Source organism: Telopea speciosissima, chromosome 2 (assembly GCF_018873765.1).
Source record: "Telopea speciosissima isolate NSW1024214 ecotype Mountain lineage chromosome 2, Tspe_v1, whole genome shotgun sequence".
In the NCBI taxonomy this organism is placed as follows: Eukaryota; Viridiplantae; Streptophyta; class Magnoliopsida; order Proteales; family Proteaceae; genus Telopea; species Telopea speciosissima.
This window is the reverse complement of record NC_057917.1, coordinates 10,513,040-10,537,532: the sequence shown is the minus strand read 5'-3', so window position 1 is coordinate 10,537,532 and position 24,493 is coordinate 10,513,040. Positions and strand designations below refer to the sequence as shown.

The 24,493-nt window shown below is 38.7% G+C and overlaps 2 protein-coding genes across 3 annotated transcripts; both read left to right on the top strand.

The window, feature by feature from the left end:
• The first annotated feature begins 3,230 nt into the window (after nucleotides 1-3,230).
• Nucleotides 3,231-5,232, top strand: LOC122650162 (probable ribosome biogenesis protein RLP24). Its single transcript, XM_043843485.1, has 4 exons — nucleotides 3,231-3,370; nucleotides 4,533-4,646; nucleotides 4,771-4,907; nucleotides 4,999-5,232. The coding sequence occupies exons 1-4, from the start codon at nucleotides 3,290-3,292 to the stop codon at nucleotides 5,171-5,173; spliced, it is 507 nt and encodes a 168-aa protein (XP_043699420.1). The 5' UTR covers nucleotides 3,231-3,289; the 3' UTR covers nucleotides 5,174-5,232.
• Nucleotides 5,233-7,587: 2,355 nt separating this feature from the next.
• On the top strand, nucleotides 7,588-24,241 carry LOC122650161 (pre-mRNA-splicing factor SYF1). Of its 2 annotated transcripts, XM_043843484.1 has the most exons (7): nucleotides 7,588-9,123; nucleotides 19,782-19,966; nucleotides 20,069-20,239; nucleotides 21,913-22,113; nucleotides 22,749-23,000; nucleotides 23,464-23,923; nucleotides 24,159-24,241. In XM_043843484.1, the coding sequence occupies exons 1-6, from the start codon at nucleotides 7,620-7,622 to the stop codon at nucleotides 23,893-23,895; spliced, it is 2,745 nt and encodes a 914-aa protein (XP_043699419.1). In that variant the 5' UTR covers nucleotides 7,588-7,619; the 3' UTR covers nucleotides 23,896-23,923; nucleotides 24,159-24,241. The 2 variants fall into 2 exon arrangements, with proteins under 2 accessions (XP_043699419.1, XP_043699418.1); XM_043843483.1 differs by lacking the exon at nucleotides 24,159-24,241 and having other exon boundaries at nucleotides 23,464-24,134.
• The last annotated feature ends 252 nt before the right edge of the window (nucleotides 24,242-24,493 follow it).

The window sequence follows — 24,493 nt, the reverse complement described above, 5'->3', positions numbered from 1 at the left end:
GTCTGGTTCGTAGTTAAGCAGTTTCTGGTTTAACAATCTTCTTATGAGAAAGAAAAAGGTCTCACATTATGAACATTAGTTGTGTTCATTATCATAAGTGAAGTAGCAGATTGTAGTCTAGTGGTTAAGTGAAATTAATTAAGCTTGCTGTGGTTGTGAGTTCGTCTCAACAGAGGTGAGTGTAAAAAATATTTTAATATCAAAGAAGAGTGGACAAGACCACCAGTGACTAGGAGCTGAATGTTGGACAACATATAAACAAACTTATTGTAGCTGAGATGATGATGTTGAGATGGATAAGTGGAAAACTAGAAAAGATAAAAGAAGGAATAAATGCCTTAGAGGTAATTTGGGAGCAGCTCCGATTCATGATTAAGTTGAGAGAAAGTTTGGTGGAGGACCGGTTAGGAGAAGGGGGAAGCCTGGAAGAAATCAGAAATGCAGGGGGGGAAGAGAGAAGAGGGAACACACATGCACAATCACTTCTTGCATAAACCAGCAAGTTCAGCTTCAATATTCAATTCTCAAATCTTCAAATCTGTTACTCTTCTACAATTACATTGAATAAATAGAAAATGCCTTGCATAGGAATAAAAACTTAACTAAAATGGAAACAACCCAAAGAGGAAACTACCAAAATAAGCCATATCTAAGAAAAGGAAACTACCCAAGAAATTCCTACGTAATCTACTAATGAAATAAAATAAACGAAACTAAGGATTGCATCTACCAGCCCTTGCCAGACCAGAAAACTGATTTAGGACCGGCTCTTGGCTTAGGCTTCCAAAGTAGGTCATATCGGTCCAGCCAGGCTAAGGCAACTGCATCAGCTCTCCTTCTCTGAAAAGAACTCGACTCGGTCAAGTTTGGATGAGGTCCATACATGTCATTTGAGTCATCTCGTCATAGGAGTAATGTACCAGCTGTCTTCTTGAGTTTGATAGAGTGAAGGTCTTTCGCAGAGAGGAATTTCATCTCAAGTCCACCATGTTGAAAGGAATATGTATTCTCATAACCACAGTGCTTGGCTTTCTAGTCATACAACCATGGGCGTCCCAAAAGGATGTGGCAGACTTTCAGAGGGAGGACGTCACACTGCACCGGATCAATCAGTCCACCAATGGAAAACGTGAGCAAACACCTTTCATTAACCTTGAGATTTGTGTTGTTCACCCACGCAACCTTATAGGGATTCAAATGAGGTTCCGTCTTCAAACCCAACTTGCGAACAGCATCTTCAACGACAACATTGGTGCAACTGCCTGGGTCAATCATCATATCACACAGGTTGTCATTGCATCGCACCTGATCTGGAAAATACCGTTACGACACCAATCTTTATATTCCTCATTGGAAACCTTTTGTGTAGCCAAGAGGGGGCAAATAACATAACAATACTGTCGCTCACCATCACTATCATCATCATCATGGACCTCATGAGGCTCACGCTCACGTTCAGCCACCAGATGGACTGTCCTTGTTGTCCATTGCTCCGTTGGTTCAAATGGTATGAAGTTGTCCTTGTCAATGTAAGCTACCAAACAGTTAGGGCACTGAGCAGTTATATGCCTGTACCCCTTGCACGTGAAGCACTGAATAGTTGCTTTCGGCACCACCGAATTTCTGTCATACCCACGTCGAGATGGAGAATAAGGTCTATCTGAACCTCACCGAGGTGGGAGTAAGGACGAACCGGTCTTGTAGGTGCCATAGAAGAACCACTAGCATGTGGTTTGCTAACCAAAATTGACTTCTCCTGAGAAGAAGACTGTTGTGGGCAAAAGCTATCACCTCTAGAATATGTGTCAGTAAAAGTCCTTCGATTATAAAGTTTCCTCAAATTTTCCTCAACCTGATATGCCACCTGAACTGCTTCCTCGATAGTAGGCAGTCTACTGGAGGCAAGTGTGACACTGATCTGTGGATGCAAGCCATTGTAAAATTGTGCTAATAAGACAACCTCATCTCACTCAAACTCAGAACGAGTGGCTAAGTAATAGAACTTGGCCACGTACTCAACTGACATACTGTCCTGTCTCAACTGCACAAATTCGAGGTGTATACACTGCTTGTAATCAGTCGGTTGGAATCTCCGGTCCATTGCATTTCGCATCTTAGCCAATTAGTAACTTGCCCAAGGCCTCGAGTACGGTTCTGTTGTTGGTGTTTGATCCACCAGACCCGTGCCATGCCTTTCAACTTACCCTCTGCAAATATCAATTTCCTGGCCTCTGTCAAGTTGTACCATCTGAAGAAAATTTCCAAGCTATAAACCCAATCAAAATATTGCTCTAGATTGTGGTCCCCATAAAAATCAATAACATGCAACCTTGTTATTTTGTCCACTCCATCTTTATATCATCCAGCCTCATGTAGTGGCGGTGATGGTGGTGGTGGACCTAAAGTAGGGGTACCTAGGTAATAAGTTACTTTTATGGACCTAAAGTAGAGGTACAAAGGTTGCATACGGAATTAGCTCTATACTTAGTTTATTTTCATGTTTTAGTGTGTTAAACACTTTCACTCTCTTAGGGATATTTTGGTGAACACACACTCTCTTCCTTGAATAGGATTTTGGAAACCGTACTTTGAAAGATTATAAAAGTCAAAAGTCGCTCACTACTTTCTAATATATAGAAGGAAGTTCGCAACACCCATGGTTGAACTTAATTGAAAGACATGAATATTTTAGCTGAAAGGGACAATAAAAATAAAAGAATACATGCTATACTTCTGAAAAGATAAAATACAATCCCTGTTGTTGAGCCTTTTGTTGGATGTTGAGAAGGAATTTGCTTCCTTTGGAAACCAACACTCATGAGGTCTTGAAACTTTTTGTCAATGCTGGCGGATTGATAAAAGGGGAGCACTTATACTGGATAAACATCGGTTGGATTTTCTGGGAGGTAATTGACAGAACCATGATTGTACTGGAGAATATACAGTACCGGAAACAACTATGATGGTGCCAGTTCTGTTTGAAACATCCCTTATCTTTCTCTCTCCATGCAACTCTAGTGCCCAAAATTTCTTCATGGGTCAGAGCTCTATTGATAAATCGAATCTCAGATTCTTGATTTATTACCTTCCGAATTAAGATGTCAAGTCCTAACCCAACTTGAAGTTTAAATACCTAGTCCTAACTGAGAGTACTTACAGCTGGATAGTTGAATATAACAGAGCTTTTTGAGCAGAAATTAGAAAAAAAACAACTACATTTAATGTTCTTCCTTTGACTGACATTCATTTCCACTGCAGAGAAGCGGGTTGATCCAGCACCTGGCATAAAATGAGATTAGAGAAATGTTGGTTCTGTTCTTCCACCATTTATCCTGGGCATGGTATTCAGTTTGTACGCAACGATGCACAGGTACAATTATTATCTTTTAGTCCCTTTTGTTATATTTTCTTTGCCAAGTTCTCACCTACATGATAAGGTGCAGTTTGTTGTCTAAGCTTAGTAAGAAGTTAAAAACTTGAGTAATATTTTTTTCTAGCTAGTGCAATTGATAACATTGCCTTACAGAATGTAACACATCAACCGTGGTAATAGAAGAATGAAAAGGTATTCAGAAATTGATAACATTGCCTTACATAACAAAACATATCAACATTCACCCAAAAAAAAAAAAACAAAGCACATCAATTTACAAAGTTACCCTATTGTGATTTGAAAGACCAGTTATAATTACAGATATGGCTGTATTTGCTTTTATTGCTTGTAGAAAAGCATATATTTATGCTGACAGCCAATCAGTCATTAAGTACAGAGAGGAGTAACAGCAAAAGATTAAATAATTCATATTTGGGTATCAATGAATGAAAACTACAATACAATAAGAACACAGTAGCACTGTTGCTGGATGTTTACATTCTCTTTGAGATTGTTTTGGGGGCATGTTCCTGATATCCTCCGTGAACATTGGGAACATGTCTGGAGACCCTAAACCTCCATCTCCTTGAGTATCTTATAGTCTTGTGGGTTTATAGTCTCCTATTAGTCACTCCCCTCACTTGAATGAGTACGTTGCTAGTCATTATTTTAAGAATCAAAGAGTCGATCATTGGACCAGTAAGCCCTTTATTTGAAGTGGTGGATTCTCCCTTCACATTCTAACTTATGGCAATACCGAAATGCAGCTAGGGATCGAAGAATACCTAATAAGCTGGGAAAGCAACCCAAGAACTAAAAACGCTCCAAAAAGTATGACCCCGCTCCCACTTAAAAATAAAGAACAAAATATGAAGGAATCTGAATGTCCAAAAATTGCGGTGGCAGGTAAATTTTGGTTTGTCCTTGGAGCAAACTAAAGTTTCCCCAAATTTCAGTAAAATGAGTAACATAATATGTGATTTTGGCAAGACATCATTCAGATGGTTCTAATGTCTGATCGGCAGCAAAGATGTAGTCAGTTCCACACTTAAAAATTAGACAAGAATTTGAACAGCCTGGTTGGTCAACTATATATGCAAGCATGGACCTGTCTTACTTTTGGTGGTGCTACCAGTCCTGAGTAGTGTATTCTCTGCAGATTTTTCGTTTTTGTAGATCCAAATGTCACAAGAACTTCAAGATGAAGCGGAATCCTCGCAAAGTAAAATGGACAAAAGCATACAGACGGTTGCATGGAAAGGATATGACTCAGGTAATAAGATTTGTTCATTAATTCCTTCTAGGTTCTTAAAATGCGGTGCTAGATTTGGTCTCTCTTCTCTTTATATGATTTTTCCCCCTTTTTAATTAGTTATTGTCTATTATGAATTATAAAGGATTCAACGTTTGAGTTTGAGAGGAAACGAAATAGACCAGAGAGATATGACAGGAATGTTACAGAGAACACACTGAAGGCCATTAAGAAGATAGATAAAGTTAGAGTGGATAGGGAAGCCAGACACCATGCATTGAGGTATGTTTTGTTGCCATTGCTAGGCAGTTTTATATGCATGTTAAAGCATTTGTCAATTACTGGTGTAAATGATGTCCCAAATTGTTTGCAGGATGAAGGGAAAGAATGCCAAGGAGCAGAGGGAGGCGGCAAAGGAGTTGGAGCAGGGCATCCACATGGTCAAGGCTCCTGCTGCCCTTCAAGAAGAGCCATCTCTCACCCTTCCGAAGATCAAAGTCAAAGTTTCCTATCAACAGGCAGAGGAGAATCGCCCCATGGAAGAGTGAAATTAGTGATCTTTGAATTGTTTGAACTCCAACAGAGATTTCTCTATGATGCTGTTACCTCAAGTGTTACATGTAGAGTCAAATGTTTTTCAATTTTTTCTGTTCTGTTCTCCTTGACCAAACTGACTTTGATGCTTGCAGTTGTTGATTATGGATAGTTTGATACTGATTTCTAAAGTCCATATATCAAACTTCCATGAATAAGATGATCTTGAGAAGGTGATCTTTGGCTGTCTACAAGAAACAAAGAGTTTTGATCTTGGGCCAAAAGCATGGATTCTACAGGATTTATGACTTTTAAATCATTAATCCACCTAGAAATATTATGTATGGTGGATAGAGGGATACGGGAACTGTGAATGAAAGCACATTCTTTACGAGCTAGCTAAAGAAATAACGAGTAGGGGAGTAGTTTTCTATATGCTAGCACTCCCATGTGTCTATCTCTCTTCGCAAAACGGGAGTAGAGGTGTCTTTTCATATGGGATGGAGACAGACTCATGGGAATGTTGTCATAGGCCACATTCCGATCCAAATTGATTACAATGGATGCAAACTGTAATGATTCAATTGGCAATCCCAATGGTCCTGCAACAACCAGCATGGTACTTTTTTCTTTGTCACCATAATTCCAAAATTCCCGTGTGACCAGGATAAAAAAGATGTTGCCACTTTGGTTGTAAAATGTCCTGTTGTAGTCAATTGGGCAATCCAGCCTGCTCAGGTCCATTCCAGCCTTATCGGTGAAGCCCTTGGCTATGAGAACTGCCCTTGTTCATGCCTTAAGTGAATTTCTGGACAAAGTTCTGGTCGAGGTGGACAGCTTAGAACTGATGAATCTGGTCTCAAACCCGACCAGACCTTGCACCCTCGAGGTGACCCTTATTGTACAAGATATCCACCACCTCATTCCTTGTTTTGAGCAATGCTCTATCTATCATGTATTTAAGGACTCTAGCAACATTGCTGACTCCTTAACCCCGGAAGGCCTTATCTTATACGTGCAAGACAATTTGGCCATATTCTACTTTTTGGCTTCAAGATCTATGTAACTTGGATGTCCCGGCTGTAACACATCTTTCTTCTCAATGAACTTTCTTTTCAGGAAAAACAAAAAAAAAAAAGGCAAGTCCAAAAATCTTGGTGTGGTGTTCTACTAAGAAAAATTTTAAGGATGACATCCATAACATTTAAAGAGTATAGTAAGTATGATTACAATTCCAATTCCCATCATGCATCAACTCATTTACCTTGAAAAAGAGTGTTAGAAGGAAATGCCAACTCATCTAAGAAAGACTATCATTTTTTGGTAAAGCTATCACACAAATCACACACCGATCCCGATCCCAAAAGGTTAATCGACTTTTGAAACATCAAGGCTATGTTTGGTATGTATTGTTGGAATACATTATGTGTCTAGAATGCATTTTGAAATAAGAATATATAGAATAACCAAGTTTCATAATGGATTATAGAACTAGAATCTGTTTTGACAATGCATACCAAACGCAACTCAAGTTTCATAAACACCTTTTTATAGCTGAATTAATTGAAAAAGAAATCAAACGTTGATTAATGGCCATGGTATAAGATTGGGGTTTGGATTAGTTCCAACTGATTCCATTTTCTATTTGGTTGAAATTCGTTTCAACCCTAGAAAAGTACCCGAGAGTCAGCTAGAACCAGGATCAAGCTCGGGCGATGTGCTCCCAAATCCTTGAACCATGGCAATAACATCAACGTATCGGTGAACTGATTTAAATTCAATGGGGTGATTAATTTCAAAAAAATTATAATAATTAACATAAATATCGTAACTGAAAATGCTTAAATATTCTAAATGATCAAATCGACAATAGAATAAACCTTTTTTTATTTTTTTTGGGAGAAATAACACCAACTGGTGCTATGTGTGGGCGTGTACGGAAAGACCACCGCACCCCTAGATCTTTCCACCTTTCTAGGGGTGTGGCGATCTTTTCATGCCAGGTTGTGTCAGGGCTCAGGTACACGCCCACATACCACACCCGTTAGCATTCATTTTCCAAGAAAAAAACAAAAAAAAAAAAAAACCCCACCCGGGAAGCTAACCTATGCAACTTAAAAATTTGCTGAAAATTTTTAACCAAGATCAACCAAATGAACAGACTGAAAACTTGTTTCTGATGCTTTAGAAGCAAAACCTCAAAGCTGGATAAGTTTGGTTAAATATGCCCTTAAGGGTTACGCTATGTTTGGATCGTCAAATAGTTTTTCCTGACATCCAAACATAGCCTTAGGTCTTAAATAGACTGTTTGCTCAAGTGATATGATTCTCCGTTTAGGGTGCGAGAAAGAATCCTTTGTGTTACATCTCTCTCTTTCTCTATCCCTTTGGCCCCTGTAGAACCCAGAGTTTCGTGTTGTAGTTCTTACCGGTGTCTGAAAACCTGCAAATTCGCTGTCCATGTCCATTCCTAAGGAGCTCTACCCTAGTCAGGACGATCTGCTCTACGAAGAAGAGATACTAAGGAATCCTTTCAGCTTGAAGCTATGGTGGAGGTACCTCATCGCTCGGAACGAAGCACCATTCAAAAAACGAGCTGTGATTTACGAAAGAGCTCTCAAAGCTCTCCCTGGAAGTTACAAGCTCTGGTACGCTTATCTTCGAGAACGCCTCGAAATCGTTCGGAATCTTCCCATCACGCATTATCAGTACGAGAGCCTCAATAATACTTTCGAACGAGCGCTCGTCACTATGCACAAGATGCCTCGGATCTGGGTTATGTATCTTCTGAGTTTGACGGAGCAGAAACTGGTCACTCGTACGCGTCGGACCTTCGATCGAGCTCTCTGTGCTCTCCCCGTCACCCAGCATGAGCGGATTTGGGAGCCCTACCTTGTTTTTGTTAGCCAAAAGGGCGTACCTGTCGAGACTTCCCTTAGGGTTTATCGCAGATACTTGAAATTTGATCCAACACACATTGAGGATTTCATTGAGTTCCTTCTAAATTCGAGTCTCTGGCAGGAGGCAGCAGAGCGGCTGGCTGGGGTATTGAATGATCCTCAGTTCTATTCAATCAAGGGCAAGACGAAGCATCAATTGTGGCTTGAGCTATGTGATCTGCTCATTAATCACGCCACTGAGGTGTCTGGGATGAAGGTGGATGCAATAATCCGGGGTGGTATCAGGAAATTTACAGATGAAGTTGGACGGCTATGGACTTCCCTGGCAGACTACTACATCCGAAGGGGTCTCCCTGAGAAGGCAAGAGACATTTACGAGGAAGGAATGATGACTGTGGTCACTGTTAGGGATTTCAGTGTGATTTTCGACACTTACTCCCAATTCGAAGAGAGTACGCTTGCTTACGTAATGGAACAATTAGATTTAGAGGAGGATGGCGATATTGAGGATGGGAGTATGGAGGACAATGCGGTTGAAGTGGAGGGAGATCCACGCTTGGATTTCAAGCTTTCAGAGTCGAAATTTAAGACGAAGATTTTCCGTGGTTTTTGGTTAAAGGATGTGTATGATGTGGATTTGAGATTGGCTCGATTGGAGCATCTTATGGATAGAAGGCCTGAACTTGCTAATAGTGTTCTCCTCAGGCAAAATCCCCATAACGTCGAGCAGTGGCATCGGAGGGTCAAGCTTTTTGAGGGCAATCCGACAAAACAGATACTGACCTACACTGAAGCTGTGAGGACTGTAGACCCCATGAAGGCTGTTGGGAAGCCTCATACCTTATGGGTTGCTTTTGCAAAGCTGTATGAGGACCACAAGGATGTTGCTAATGCAAGGGTTATTTTTGATAAAGCAGTCCAAGTCAACTACAAAACCGTGGATAATCTTGCAAGTGTTTGGTGTGAATGGGCAGAGATGGAATTGAGACACAAGAATTTCAAAGGGGCACTGGAGCTAATGAAGCGTGCCACTGCAGAACCCTCAGTTGAGGTGAAGCGGAGAGGTAACTTTTTGTGCCTAATGGACTTTGCTCTTTCATGAATCCTGTACTTTTTGTTGACACTAATTCAAACTTCTACATACTGATGTAATTGGCACTGTTTTTTTACTGCTGTTAGTGGCCCTAGGTTTTTTACTGAACATCTTGTTGAATTTTCTTTGGCTGCCAAAATTAATGATCATTTAGTCATTTAGCAAATATGTAGCTCATATCTGTGGGACAAGAAACTTCATTTTTTGTTCATACTCGTTTGAGTAATTTTTCTTTTGACTGTTTCATGTGTTATTTTCTTTGATGGACACGAAACTATGTTTGAAACCTTTCTTGGTTGTTTGTAGAGCAGAAGCTGTCTCTTTAACACCCCGCAATAAACTTGTGTAGCTAAATTTTTGGAGTATAACAAGAGCGCACTTGCACATGGACACACTGATGTAAATAAGTTATACTCCAAGCAGTACACCCCACAATAAACTGTTATAGCTAAATTGTTGGATTATAACAAAAACACACTTGCACATGGATACACTGATGTAAATAAGTTACTCCAAGCAGTAATATCGCAAGAAGTGAGGAACCAGGTCTATACCTTAGCCTGTGGTTCCTTGAATGAATCTGTTCTGGTTCAACTGAACCAGATTCAGTTGTTTCAGGCTAGACCAACTAGTTCTAGATGTTTTCTGGTTCCCTCAAAACCAGTCGTAATTAATTCGGTCCAGGTCTTAGTCAAAGAAGGGTCAAAAGTAATTAATGCACGTATACAGAATTTGAGAAGCATTATCTTGTTAGTTACAACTATTATCTAAAGTCTTAATAGATATTACTTCAAGTCAATAAGTCAGTTCATTGATGGTTATGTAAATCCTTAATAATGTGCAGTTCATTAAATGGTCAACGAGTCTAGGAGAAAGTCCCAATGAGAGTCTAGAAACCTCTCAGGCACTCTATAAAAGGGCTGTCTGTAAGCATTTTGAACAAGTTAAAAAAGTTGAAAGAAATTTCTGGTTTTATGCCAATAGCTGTGAGATGCTGGATTGCTTGGGGAGATCAAGGTTCTAAAACTCGGTTTCAACACTGGTTTCGACCAGCTAGAAACCGAGATATGGTCGAACTGGGTCGAAACCAGGGATTTTCTCCCAGCCAACTCGAGTTGGTGGTTTCGAGGCCCAAAAATGTTTTTTTTTGGCTCCAGTTTTTTCTATATAGCCTATTTTTGACATTCTAAACACAATGCACGAACTATTTTCACAAAAAAAATACTCAAAATTGGTACTTGTAGTTATTGACCCAAGTTTACTAGTTTACGCACAATGTACTAAGAATCATAGTTGTCAAGGGCGACACTAAATATTATTTCATTTACTTAAATGATATTTGGCATAAATAAGCAAATACCCCCTATTTGAATCCAATAAAAATAGTTAAAAAATAAAGTTTGAAAAGGATAATAAATCAACCTCCTAGTTCAAGAACAAAAACTATATTTTAGGCGGTAGGTGCAATTTTCAACTTTTATAAGCTGGGGTTTTTTTCAAATCTAAAAATTCTATAAATCTTAATATGGTAAAACATTTTTAAAAACCAAAAGTGCTGTTAAATATTCATTTGTTTTGATATTTAAAAATTTATTTTCATTCAGAGTGATTTTGACAACTCTCGCACGCCAAATTAAGTTTGACCGGTACATAAGTCCTTCAATATAAATCAGATTTAAGCAATAATGGATTTGTTCGGGGGTTGACTTTTTATCCTTTCGGAATTTTATTTTTTAAATATTTTTATTGGATTCAAATAAGGGGGTATTTGCTTATTTATGAAAATGTCTTAAGTAAATGAAATAAGAAATCATTTACTTAAATGATATTTGGCATAAATAAGTGCCTGTCTTGGTTGCGAGCCACGTGCCTCAAGTTTCGAGGGGATAAGTGAATATATATAGGTGTTCAGGTCGAAACTTGTGAAATATGAACTGTTTCGGTCAAAAGATGTAGAGTTTGGTCGAAACATGGGACTTTTTAGAATCTCGGTTTCTTGCGAAACCGAGATATTTCGGCAATTTTGACCGAGATGTTTTTCCATGGGGGAGATGCCTTGTTTTGGTTGGTGAGATGTTAACCTAGCCCTTGGTGAGAATTCTTGGTCATTACCTCTTATCTCTTTATTCCTTTGTTCCTACGATTTTTTTTTCCTGAATTTATCCACCTATTTGTTCTTAAGTTGTGCTGGTAGTTTGCTGTTGATTTGGTGGATTCCTGAAGGTATTTTGTTGCTGATCATAAGGGACAAACAATGCTTAAACAGACTTCAGTTTTGCAGTTCTCACCTCCCTGCGATCCTTTCTATTGTGGATCTTGATTCTGTTGAAGGACTGAACCAGGATCCCACTACACACTCACTGACATACACATATGTGAGGGATTTACTAGGCAAGGCAGAAATTCTTTTGTTTTTTTTTTGGGTGGGGATGTGAAATACCAAGGAGGTTTTAAGTTCCAATAGATATCTGAAATTTTGCTACTTTGCAAATTGTAAATATATTTTGGCCTTTTCATTATTAAAATTTCCAAATTTGGTGATATTAGTAATTTCAGTTGGAATTCTTCCATCCTTGTCATATCTTACAAGTCATCAATTTTGCATCGATCTCTTGTGATGAATATGGAGTTCTAAATTTTATTGAAATAGTATCTAATAAATTATTAAAACGTATAACAGTTTATTTTTCTTTAAAACACATTGTATATGTATATATCAGATTCTGTCACTTAACTTGTGTTCGCCAGGCAAAGTGGTAAAAAGTTCCACTGTTTCCTTGAATTCCTCAAACCCAGCCAGAAGACAAGAGATGAGTAGGGAGCTGCACCCTGCCACACCGTCTATGTTGGCTTCTCTGTACAGGAAAATCCACCTGCTATTGAATTTGCTTTCTTCCAAATCTCCTCCCCGTTCTGCATTACTATAATTTAGAATACAACAAATTCTCCTTACATATATGGAGAAGTTTTGATGGGTTAAAAAATCAAGGAGAAAAGTTCTCTGTGGGGAGCATAGTTGTCACGGTGTCTAGGCGACCCAAGGCGCTGGAGAGGGTCAAAAAGCAAGGCGACACCATGTAGGCGTCCAAGGCGCCTGGACGCCTAGGCGTCGCCTTGACAACTATGGTGGGGAGTGTGCCGCCCACGGCCAGACACAGTAGGGGGCGAAATGACTGCCCCACCCCCTGTGAAAGGCTGATGTCCCGCACCCAAGATGCTTTTGCTCCCCCTCTCATTGGCCCCGTGTGCGCACATGGGCCATGCTCCCCCACAGAGAACGGTCTCCTAAAATTCAAATAAGACATTTTTTTTATAAAAAAATTTCATTGTTTTGATGCTTTCAGAGGGCGGGCCTTGGCGCAACGGTAAGGTTGCTCCATTGTGACCAAGTGGTTGCGGGTTCGAGTATGGAAACAGCCTCTTTGCGAAAACAGGGGTAAGGCTGCGTACATTATGACCCTCCCCAGCCCCTGCTGTGGCGGGAGCCTCGTGCACTGGGTACGCCCATTCAAAGGGTTTGTAATATGTTTATATTTATTGTTTTGATGCTTTCATCTGCCAAAACTTAAAAATAAAAACACTGAAAACTAGATTAATTTTGGATAAAATGTACGGAAAACTAGCATCTATCTGAAAAAACAGTAGTTCTGCTTTGTTGACATGCTTGATACCATTTGTTTGTTTTTGTGAATAATTTTATGAAATTATGCTAATATTTAATTTACAAAATTCAAAACCAAATTTTAAATGATGATTAATTTTCAGAAGCAATGTGATTTGGTTTGTGTTGTTAAGGCAGATTCATAGCTGCATCTGTCTACATATCCATTGATCTTGGTGATACTGAAGTTCTCTACCTAGTTTCCAGTGATTGGTTTCCTGATTATTATAGGAGAGAATGAGACTTGCAATATTTCATAACCAAATGTGCTGTTCTTGTACCGTGATGATATTGGCTTATTGTACCTTCGTAAAAAGGCAGTATAATGATAAACTCAATATATACTTTATAGGCAAGGCAACTTGAATGAAATTCCAGATACATATATGGAGGGAGAAAGAACACTAACCGGTGCTGTGCCTGGGCGTCTACCTGCGCCCAGGCACATCACCAGTTAGCGTTCCTTTTCCCATATTGACTCCAGATGAATTAGTTTGTGGCCGCCCCTCATTTAAGTGAGAGCACTGTCCGGACTCGATTCTCGAGGGCCACTTGTGTTACCAATCCATCTAGTTAAGGTCTTCTCGTGTGTTCTTCCCTGTTCCTACAGGCTTGACCTGCAAAGTAAGCTGACCTGGAATTCGATTTGGTATTAATGTACCATGATGTGAGTTATCATGTATAACCTTATAGGGTTGTTTTCTGACCAATGGATGCTGGAAAACTTAATTTATATGAGTCATGGGTTGATGCAGTTAAGATTGTCCACTTGGGTCAATTAGGCTTCAAAAGACTTTATTTTGGCCCATGATTAGGTTCTATAGACTGTAGGTTTCTTATGTTTGGGTTTATTGATGTAATGAGCCTAATTTATAAGCCTATAAAGTGGGAATAATGTTAGTACACGGGATTAGTAGTTAAATTGAGTGTTTGTGTTAGATTAGGAGTATGATGTTTGATGGTTTGGCATCATCTTGATGAAATTATTGGGAGACCTCAGGGTAGTAGGGATATGGTGCAATGGCTGGCCAGTAGCTAGCCCTACCACACGGTTCTCATCCGTTTATGCTTAGTATTTGATCAGATCTAGGCGGCCCAAAGTCCCTTGGCGGCCTATTATATTTGGTTTCAGGGTCATATGAGAATTGTCATTCCTCAGAAAGCATACAAGGAAAATCTAGAGAAATTCTGGTTTGCTCTAACCGGTCGTATTAATTTCCGTTTTGCCTCAATGGTCTCAAAAAAACTGTGAAGGAGTCTTGGAATCTTAAAGATCAGGTACATATGATCTCCATTGGGAAAGGCTATGTCATATTTCAGTTCTCCTCAGAGAGCAACATGGCGATGGTGTGGCGGAGTAGTCCAATCAGATTCAAGGGACAATCGGTTAGAGCTAGATAGAACTCTGTTTTGAGTTTATTTACTTTATTGAGGGTATTAGAGTGATTAGGAATCCTTTTATGAGTCAAATTAGGAATTTTAGAAGGTATACATATATATACACACACACATTCCCCCATCAATTAGAGTTTATTTGAGTAAAGAATGTGAGTTTTTTTCTTAGAGTTTTGGTGTTGTTGAGCAGTGCATACGGGATTGGTATCCCAAATCTGATTTCTTTTCTTCTCTCCTGTTTTCTTCTTCTCTCTTCTTCCTCCCAAGAAGATCGATCTCATCTCTCTTCCCTTCCCTTCCATCAATCTGATTTCTTCCCTTAACAACACAATTTCTTCCTTTATGTCAGATCTGATCACAGATTTGATTATTGGGCATGCTTGCATCTGAGATCCTTAATCTAGTTTTTCAGTTCACATCAGTTGGTATCAGAAACGAAATCCTCGATGATAAATGATTCTGAATTTATTATTCTTCTGAAAAGGTTCACGAAAAAACTTCATGATGGGTTGTTGGATATCAAATCGGATTTTCGAGAGCTTACTGAAAGTACCAAACGCTGCTGTGATAAAGTATGCTACGTGCTAGAAGCCTTAGAGGACGGATCAATGGTGATAGAAAATGTTGACAAGGAAAGTGGCGATCAAACGGAAGTACATGGTCCAATCAAAATTGCGGTTGAAGAATTAATCGATGGTCCGATTTCAGTTGTAAAAACCCACGGTCAGATTCCCATCGAAGAGATGTCGTTTGCTAACGACTATCAAAAGATCGTGATGGTTGATCTTGAGGTGTGTTGGACCATCGCTCCATCAAAGTCAATGTTTGTGGATGCCGATCGAGTGGTGCTGATTCTCTTGTTTTACAAAACTCGAGGTCAAGTTTTCTCAACACCGGGAGAATTGATGCAATTAAGATTGTCCAATTGGGTCAATTGGGCCTCAGAAGACTTTATTTTGCCCCATGGTTGTGTTCTATAGACTTTAGGCTTCTTATTTTTTGGTTGCATCTGAGATCCTTAATCTAGATTTTCAGATCGCATCGTGGGTATTCTGCACAGAGTACATTTTAGTGATCCTAGGATCTTGTGGTTGGTCCTTTATGATGTAGATAAAAGCATGAAGAACAGAAGTACAATAGAATTCAAAACAAAGTTACTGTTCACGTGAACAGTGTCACAGCCATACTGTCTTCTGTGGGAAAGCTTCTACAAGACTGATTTGTTTCTATTTTTATTTCCTACGTTATTTGCTTAGCAAGCAAGCAAGTTAGTTTTAGTAAGTCCTTATTAGACAATTAGTTTCCTATTTTGAGCATAGTACTATATCTCGCGATATATCGGTATCTCGGGCCTACCGAGATATCGCGAAATATGACCGAAATATTGCATTTTTTCTGCAATATTTCAGGGGGTATTTGGCCATATCTAGGCCTGAAACTTCATGGACAGCCTTATTTAAGCTTAATAAACACATTTAAACCATAAAATTGTAAAAATGTGAATTCAAATTGGTGTTTTGGGCTTGCACCCTTGATTGACATACGGTCGCCGACCCTAATGTATAAATAGTTAAATACACATAGATTAGGCAGTTAATATTTAATAATAGTATTTAACTTCATCACATATCAAGTTAAAGCCAATACACATTGATGAGTGCCATGATTCTCATAAACTCCATAATATTCAATAACTCGCTTAAAGCCTTAAAGGCAATACACTAAGTGTCAAAGTTAGTAAGTCACAAGACTCGCAACTCGCAGGTCACAACTCACAAGTTCATAGATCAATGAAATCACAACTTAAGTTACAAATTTCAAGTGCTAAACTGCTAATAGTAGTTGCTGTGCCTCCCTGGATCAATCCCACTCATGCCTCGCTGGAGTCGACGTCCATTGCTCTCTGTTTGAAGGACATATGTGGACCACGATATAGAATCGGAGAAGAAACGAGTGTAGTCATCCACTAGTGTCACGTAAATGGAATCATCAACATACTGTAGGTAACCTATCCTAGGATATAAACTAGGGTTACCAATCGATCCAGTCCGTGAAGAAGATGATCCACTGTGATATGATGTTGGCGCCAGCGCAAGAGGCGATGGCATTGGCTGCATGTATGGCTGGTGAGGTTGGTAGCTAGGTCCGCTAGGGTATGCAAAGATGTTATCTACAAAAGATGATCCAGTATGTCCTTGGGACTGGGACTGGTAGTCATAGTCCCCTACCCCACTAAACTGCCCATATGATGATGATCCATATCCATATCCACCGTAAGGTTGTGATGCACCATAATCCGATGCCAATGGAGTGGTATGTGCGAAAATTAAAATAATTATTTAAGAGCAGAAAAATAAATCCGACACCGTGAAGCCGTAGATCGGCCATTGGTGTCTAACATATATTTAATTCATTACCATCTAAGTCATATTACCCCTAATTATTTCCTATTTTAATTGTAGGAAAATGAATTTTTAAAACCAAAAAATTAAAAAAAAAAAAAAATACATATGGAAAAAAATTTCGACACCGTGAGGCTATAGATCGGCCTCCGGTGTCTAACATATATTAATATCATCACCATCCAACAAAATTTGTACATAGTCTTTTCAAAAAAATAGTTTTAGAGGAATAGAATTTACCTTAAATAGTGGAAAAAGGCTTGGATGATGAGCTTAGATGACCCTCCGATGAGTTTACCGGCGAAAATCCGACAACAATGTGCTTGAACAATGGCTAGAGTGTTGGATGAGAGCTTGGAAGAGTGGAAGAATAGGCAAAAGACTGAAATTCCTTAGCAAATGTAGCTCTCGGTCGAAATATGGACCGAAATCTGCGAAATATTGTATTAAAACCCCCCTTCACGTGACACTTTAAGCCAAAATACCATATTTCGTCGATATCTCATGAGATATCGAGATATCGTCGATATCTCACGAGATATGGACGAAATATGGTATTTTTTCATTTCGACCTGATTTCGCATCTCGGTAAGCTCGAGATATACGAAATTAAGCGATATTTCGCCGAAATATCGTGAGATTTTGAACCATGATTTTGAGCACCTTATAATTCTGTATTCTTTCCTTTTTGGTTGTAAGTTTTTAATTTTCACCTTTCTAATTTTCAACTTTCTATTTTGAGAAGCCTGGCCAAGCTATATAAAGGGGCCATCAGTTGTAGTGTTCTAGAGTTTTAATCAATGAAATTTGAAGCTTGCTTGCAACCCCTGAATCTGAGAAAGATTATTCAACAGCTGGGATGGCTGTGGGTGAGAGACCCAAGGCTGAGAGAGCTAACCCCCCCTCCTCCTTCTATCTATTCTTCCTCTTCTTCTCCCCCTACAATCCTTTGTTACTATTTTTATTGTTCTGCAACATCTCGTTTCTGAGGAGATCCAAAGTACTGTTCTATACTGCTGAAGCTACTGTTTGAACCATTGAAGGTTATTCCATGAGATCAGACTTCAGACTGCAGATTCAAAACACAACCTGGCAATTCTTCTAGGTGGTGCCCTATTGCAGCAACCTTCAACCCCCTGGATTCCCAGATCTGTCCATCAACCTGAGCCCAAGTTTTGACAGTATAATATACTCCATATAGCTTTCCTATGATGGTAATTTCATGTTCATCCAATGGTCTGATGCTGCTACAACTGTGAGTTACTATTTTTGGAGTTTACTTTCTATTTCTGAGACATCTTCACATATCAGCATCTAGCCAGTAACTTTGGCTGAGATTTTGAAGGCTGCTTCATTCCCATACTACCTACCCTCGACCCAAATATTGTCCCCATCTGAGAACTTGAGTTACTAATTTAGTGACTTTTTTTTTTCTGGTCAATTTTCTCCCTTATATAGTCGGTATTTGTTGCTGGAATCACTGCCATAATCGACTGATATGGTTCTATAACGATCCTACTGTAAATTGGTTCTTAGTTGAACTTCTTCTACATTACTGTAAGAGACTTCCTGATGCAGATAAATCAGCAAGAGTGGACTTATTTTAGTGGAAATAAGCCTTGAGTTGGGTTCTATACATGTTAGGCCTTTGGTCCAATGGATTTTTATTATAATAAGCCACTTTAATGGACCTAAAATATGAATAGGAGGATTGAATACTGGATTTACATTTTAGTCAGTCTAGTTACAGTCCTATTTCTGTATTTTATTTGTAATTAAGTGTTTAATGTTTTAGTTAGGCTGGAATAAGTCTCTAAGAGTCCAGCCTTATTTTAATCTCTGTCCTTTATTATATCAGTTTTCTAGTTAGTGCAAGTTACCTTATCAGTTCAGGTTTGGTTTAGGTCTTTCCTCTTTTGAGTTTGCATCTGTTTTTAAATCTTCTATATAAGTTTGTAAAGGGCTACAAACTTGTACATGAATTTTGCTTGTCGCCTTTGGTTCTTTGGTGATTCAGAATGCTCTCTGCTGTAATGATTCTGGAAACCCTTGGTGATAATTCCTAGGCTGGGGTACTGGTAGTGATTCCAGCCCTGCAGATCAATTGGTGATTCTAAAACATATCTTTTCTATTTCAGTCTAAATTCAAAAACCCAAAAAAATTCCTATTTTCCCCATTGAATTATAGTTTTCGAATTCAATTTAATGTGGTATTCTAATCACCTAAGGGATTAGGGTTGGAAACCTCATGTAAATCCAGGATCGCAGAGATTAGGCACTAAAATAGAAACCAGAATTTACAACTAACAGAAATTGGAACTTTCAAAATCGTAATTCAGATTTAGCAGTTGCTGAAATTAGAAACCAGATTTGGAAGTTCCAGAAATAGAAAGCAGGAGACTACTGAAAATAGAAAGTTTCCAAAAATCAGATTTAGAAAGCAGTTGAAATTAGCAATAGATCTCAGAAATCAGATACTAAACAAATAGAAACTTTCAAAGAATAGAAACTCATGCTGGAATTAGAAACTAAAGCTTGACAGAAAATAGCAACTGATGAAATTAGAAACTAAACCGAAAATAGGAACAGATTGCAGAAATAGAAGCCAATTTAGAAATTTCCCAAATCAGAAACTGAATTTGGAAACCTGCAGAATCTATGTTAAGAAAATAGAAACCCAGTTGAGGGAGAAAGATATGTAGGTATCTCACCTACTGTAGAGAAGGCATCCACTAAGGTTTCCCTACTGCATTCCATAGTAGAGCAATTTTAAAGCCCACAAACCATTAATCGTCTCTCACAGAACTCACAAGCTCAAGGCTAAACTATAATGCAATCCGGTGTTCCAATAACCCGGTTCGGATCGCTTATGAGGCCACCCGAATACTAAACAATTCAAACAGTGAGGGAATGGCAATTCTGTAAATTAAAGAAGTCAATCTAACAAAGAAAAGTTGCAATTTATGGGCCACAGCAAAGTTGATTGAAAAGGGTAACCTGCAATGTGAATGTCTTTGTGTTGTTTGTCAAAAGGCTGCACCACTTTTCTTATTGCGCCGAGTACCCAATAAGACATTGGCACAGCTATAGGTTTCTCTCATAATCATTGTAGAATGTTACTGGAGCTGTTACCAATGTTGTAAATTTTTTTATATGTTTTATTATGTACAGTCGCTGCTGATGGGAATGAACCAGTGCAGATGAAGCTTCACAAATCCTTGAGGTTATGGGCCTTTTATGTTGATTTGGAGGAGAGCCTTGGAACTTTGGAGTCCACTCGTGCTATATATGAGCGGATACTTGATCTGAGGATAGCCACTCCACAGATTATAATAAATTACGCTTTGCTTTTGGAGGTTGGTCCTTTTTACTGTGTTTGGCTGGTGTTGTACCTTGTACGTACCTCTTTGTTTCATTTTTCCAGATGGGTTACTCATTATACATTTTCACTTCTGCAGGAGCATAAATACTTTGAGGATGCATTCAAGGTATATGAAAGAGGCGTTCAGATCTTTAAGTATCCGCATGTCAAGGATATTTGGGTCACGTATCTCACTAAATTTGTCAGCCGGTATAAAGAAAAGAAGTTGGAACGGGCAAGAGAGTTGTTTGAACATGCTATTGAAAAGGTATTTGACAGTCCTCATTGTCTTGTGTTTTTTTCTTGTTTGTTGCAAGTTGTAACCACTCACTTTAATGGTTGCTTGTTAAAGTTTAGCATCAGCTCAAAGCCATTTTTGGATTGCTTTTGTTCTTTTATTGAGGAATTGTTTTACTATCACCAATTGGTAAATCCATGATTGCCATTATCCAATGTTTTATTATGTTCTGCATGAACTCCTAGTCCAAAAATAATTGCCCCCTTTGTTGTTTTGAAGTATCTTGCATAACCATCTGCCTCTTAAGAAAACAGGGGTAACGATAGACAGACATCACCTCTAAAGTCAATCCTTGAGCATCAGTGGTGACACACCCCTCCCAGTAGGACACAGCTATGGCAGTCAACCAGCTTACTAACTACCTGCAGCAACACTCAGATAACCAATGGTTATAAACACTCAGTTATAGAGTTCATTGTTGGTGGAAGAGCATACAAGATCTGGCTTCCAAGTTATGGGAAAGGAGTTGGAAGGGGCCAACAATAGGCAGAGTTTAAGAACACCCAGTTAATGCATGAACTGCTCAAGGTCTATTGTTTTGACATAAAAAGCTATAATTGTGACATTACACCCAGAATCCATGTGGAAAGATTTGATAAGATTTTTATACCTGGTATCAACTTGACATTGGCCTCCATCAGAGCTTGGGCAATGTTAAGGAGTTGGCGTTCCTGGCAACGTGGAAGTGTGAGAAATCTTCTCCATATTATTAAATGCCAATGAAATACCTTCATGTGCTGACCAAATCAAGTAACTTTATTTTCCGTTTTACTATGATCATGTGGGTTGGGATTTTTTTAATTTTTTGGTACTTGCCAGGAAGTTAAGGCAAATTATATTTCACCTTCCCACTTGTCAAATAATGAGATGTATTTTGGGAGCCAGATAAACCTGTTTTATCAGTTCAACAAGGTAACATTTTCTTGGTGACTTAGATTGGCTTACTCTTTTGCAGATTCCCTACGCAAATATGGGGTAAAATACACAGGATATGTACACAGGACCATATCCAATTTTATGGAGTAACTCCAATCTTTGCTCTTCGATTTTGTCTTGAACATGGACCCTAAATTGGGGTAGTGTAAATGTTCTCTTATTCGCTTGTACGCCCTCCCTTTTTGAGTGAGTTCAGGGAGTGTAATAAAATCTGTAAAAAGACACCCAGGTTCCTCATTTCCTGTGTGCCATATGTTGTTTTCAAGCCATAAAAGGATGGGCAACCTGTTCCCCCATGGGTCATGATTTTCCAGTCAGGGTTAAAAAAGGCTCGTCTTTTACTGTTTGCTTACCTCTGCTTGGACCTTGACAATTTGCCTGCATAGAAGCTACTTGGGTGATTTGGAAGATGGATTAATGCCTGTGTGGCTATGCAGATATAATACAAATATAATGGCCTTTTCTGTTTAAAACATGATCACCAAATATTTTTTTTTGGGGGGGGGGGGGGTTGTGAGTGAAGGGGTTCAAACTTTTATTCTGTTGTCTTTAATACTACACTTTTATGCTTGATTCTTTTGTTAAGATGCATTTCTCTTGCAATCTCTCCGTTTTTCATATTAATTGTCAATTTTTCACTTACCTTCTCTTCATTTGAAATGGTTTTTAGATATCATGTTTTGCATTCTAATTAAAACTCCCATCAGGCACCTGCCGAATATGTCAAGCCTCTGTATCTACAATATTCAAAATTGGAAGAGCAATATGGTCTAGCAAAGCGTGCAATGAGGGTTTATGATCAAGCTGCGAAGGCTGTGCCAGATAATGAGAAAATGGGCATGTATGAAATTTACATTGCTCGTGCAGCCGAGATTTTTGGTGTTCCGCAAACAAGGGAAATATATGAGGTTAGTTCAATTCTCTTGTACCTTATCAGAGATGTTTTGTTAATTTTCTTGCTTGGATTTTATATGCTCATATTTTCTCTAGTAAATTAAAACAAACTTCATTTGGTCATATTGACAGTTGGATTGATGGGGGATCTTGATTAATCACATGTTAAATTTTGGTGGCCTATCTCAATGGTATGGCCTCACATGTATGCGGTTCTCCCTCCCTTGGCTTTTCAGTGGTCCCTATTTTTCAAACATAGACTATTTCAACCAATTTTCAAAGCCTTATTATTATTCCTTGCAATGTTAGATTGGGTTGCCATGTAGCCAAATCCCTAAGCCCACTTTAGGTTTTTATATTTTACTGAGTACCTTTTGTTTTTCCTCTTCCTCCTTCCCAAGAATTTTCTTTTAAAGACCAAAAAATGATGAAGTTTCTTATTAACCTTTAACATCTTGCTGAATTTTTTTTTGGATGATATTGGTATGACTAATTTAAAACAAGATTTGTTTTGGAAGCCTTTCCTTCACCTGGAGTAGATGGAGGAACTTCTATTTTCTGTCTCTTTTACTTCTTGATGTATTTTTTTTATGCATGTATTTGTACATGCTTATGTTTAGTTTAATCCACTGATCTTCTGTTGATGCAGCAAGCCATAGAATCTGGTCTCCCAGACAAAGATGTTAAGACCATGTGCATGAAGTACGCTGAATTAGAGAAGAGCCTAGGAGAAATTGATCGTGCTCGTGCAATATACCAATTCTCATCCCAGTTTGCAGATCCACGATCTGATGCTGATTTCTGGAAAAGATGGCATGACTTTGAGGTTCAACATGGAAATGAAGACACCTTCAGAGAAATGCTACGCATCAAGCGCAGTGTTGCTGCCAGCTATAGCCAGGTGAGTTTCACACTTTCACTTTTAAAAGGAATATGGTTTTTAGTAATGGTCCTGTATTTTGATAGGAAATGACCAACCCTTAACAAAGGTAAGTTGAGGAAATGAACACCCATCACTTGGAAAGAATATAAAAATCATCTTTATCAATAATTAATGCAATTGAATACCATTTTATGCATAGATGTTTCGTGCAGCGTAATGCTATATTTTTCTTTCTCCTCCCAAAAAATAGATCTGGCATTTAGAGTCATTCCATCTTGTTGATTTTAGCATGAAAGATCTCTTAGGTGGGTCAGAACAATGGGTTTTGTTCTGATCCCTACATGCCATTAGTACTGTTATATTGTTTAGAGAGATTTTTTCCCATAGTGTTTAGATGGTAGATTAACTGTTTCTGTATGTCTTATTTCTCCTCTAGTCTTTTTTGATAAATATTTCTCATCTAATCTTCTTCCACTTGCAGATGCACTTTATCCTCCCAGAATATTCAATGCAAAAAGATCAGAAGTTGAACCTTGAGGAAACTGTGGACACGCTGAAGCGTGCTGGGGTCCCTGAAGATGAAATGGCTGCTCTAGAAAGACAGTTGGCCCCTGCAGCAACTAATGCATCTGCCAAGGATAGTGGCAGAAAAGTGGGCTTTGTCAGTGCCGGTGTGGAGTCACAACCTGGCGTGATCCGAACTCCAGATGGAGGGAGGAAGGTAACAGCAAATAATGAGGAAATAGAATTGCCAGAGGACAATGACACAGAGAACGATGATGGAGTTGAAATTGCCCAAAAACCTGTTCCAGATGAGGTTTTTGGGGATTTGGTACGTAATAAGGAGCCGAGTGGGGAGGAACCTGATAAACTTGGTGCACTTGAGAGGATAAAGAGGCAGAGACGGGCATAGTACCATTGTTGGCTCTAATCTCCCTATGGTAATTGATTAATCAACCCCTTTTCCAATCCTTTCTGTGTTATTCTATATTCTCTACAGTGAGAGTTGTTTGAGTTGTATATATTAGATAGTTTTGTATGTATATATATTCATTAGGATTTCATCTTATCCCAATACTAATTAAAACTTTGCACTGAGGCTCAAATTACATTTGCAGCATAATTTTTTAACCGATCCACTGAAGTTTAACATGTGTTTGTGTGTGTATGGTTCAGTTTCTCCATGCATTTGTATTTTGCACATAGATGCTTACATCATGCAGATTCCCTGCAAGTATCCATTGTTTGACCGAAACTAATCTTGACAAATTGTTAATAATCTGGAAAATATGAGGTAATTTATCAATTATGTTCTTACTATGCCGTACTCACTGCCAACCTGATGAACTGTTCGGGGACATGATCTTCTATAATTGAAGTCTCAATTCGCTTTGACTTGCCGTTTAATATTCTAATGTGCCCTCATCTTAATGGTTTGTTAACTAAACCAATGGATGTATACCAGTTTTTGTATCCTTTTCCCATCCAAGATTTGAGCAAACAGCTGATGG

Bases quoted from the DNA above. Each gene is read 5' to 3' on its own strand.
- LOC122650161 (XM_043843484.1), top strand. From the start codon at position 7,620: ATGTCCATTCCTAAGGAGCTCTACCCTAGTCAGGACGATCTGCTCTAC. The intron at 22,114-22,748 runs GTTAGTTCAATT...CTGTTGATGCAG, and splicing joins AAACAAGGGAAATATATGAG to CAAGCCATAGAATCTGGTCT. The intron at 23,001-23,463 runs GTGAGTTTCACA...TTCCACTTGCAG, and splicing joins TTGCTGCCAGCTATAGCCAG to ATGCACTTTATCCTCCCAGA.
- LOC122650162 (XM_043843485.1), top strand. From the start codon at position 3,290: ATGAGATTAGAGAAATGTTGGTTCTGTTCTTCCACCATTTATCCTGGG. The intron at 3,371-4,532 runs GTACAATTATTA...TATTCTCTGCAG, and splicing joins TTGTACGCAACGATGCACAG to ATTTTTCGTTTTTGTAGATC. The intron at 4,908-4,998 runs GTATGTTTTGTT...AATTGTTTGCAG, and splicing joins GCCAGACACCATGCATTGAG to GATGAAGGGAAAGAATGCCA.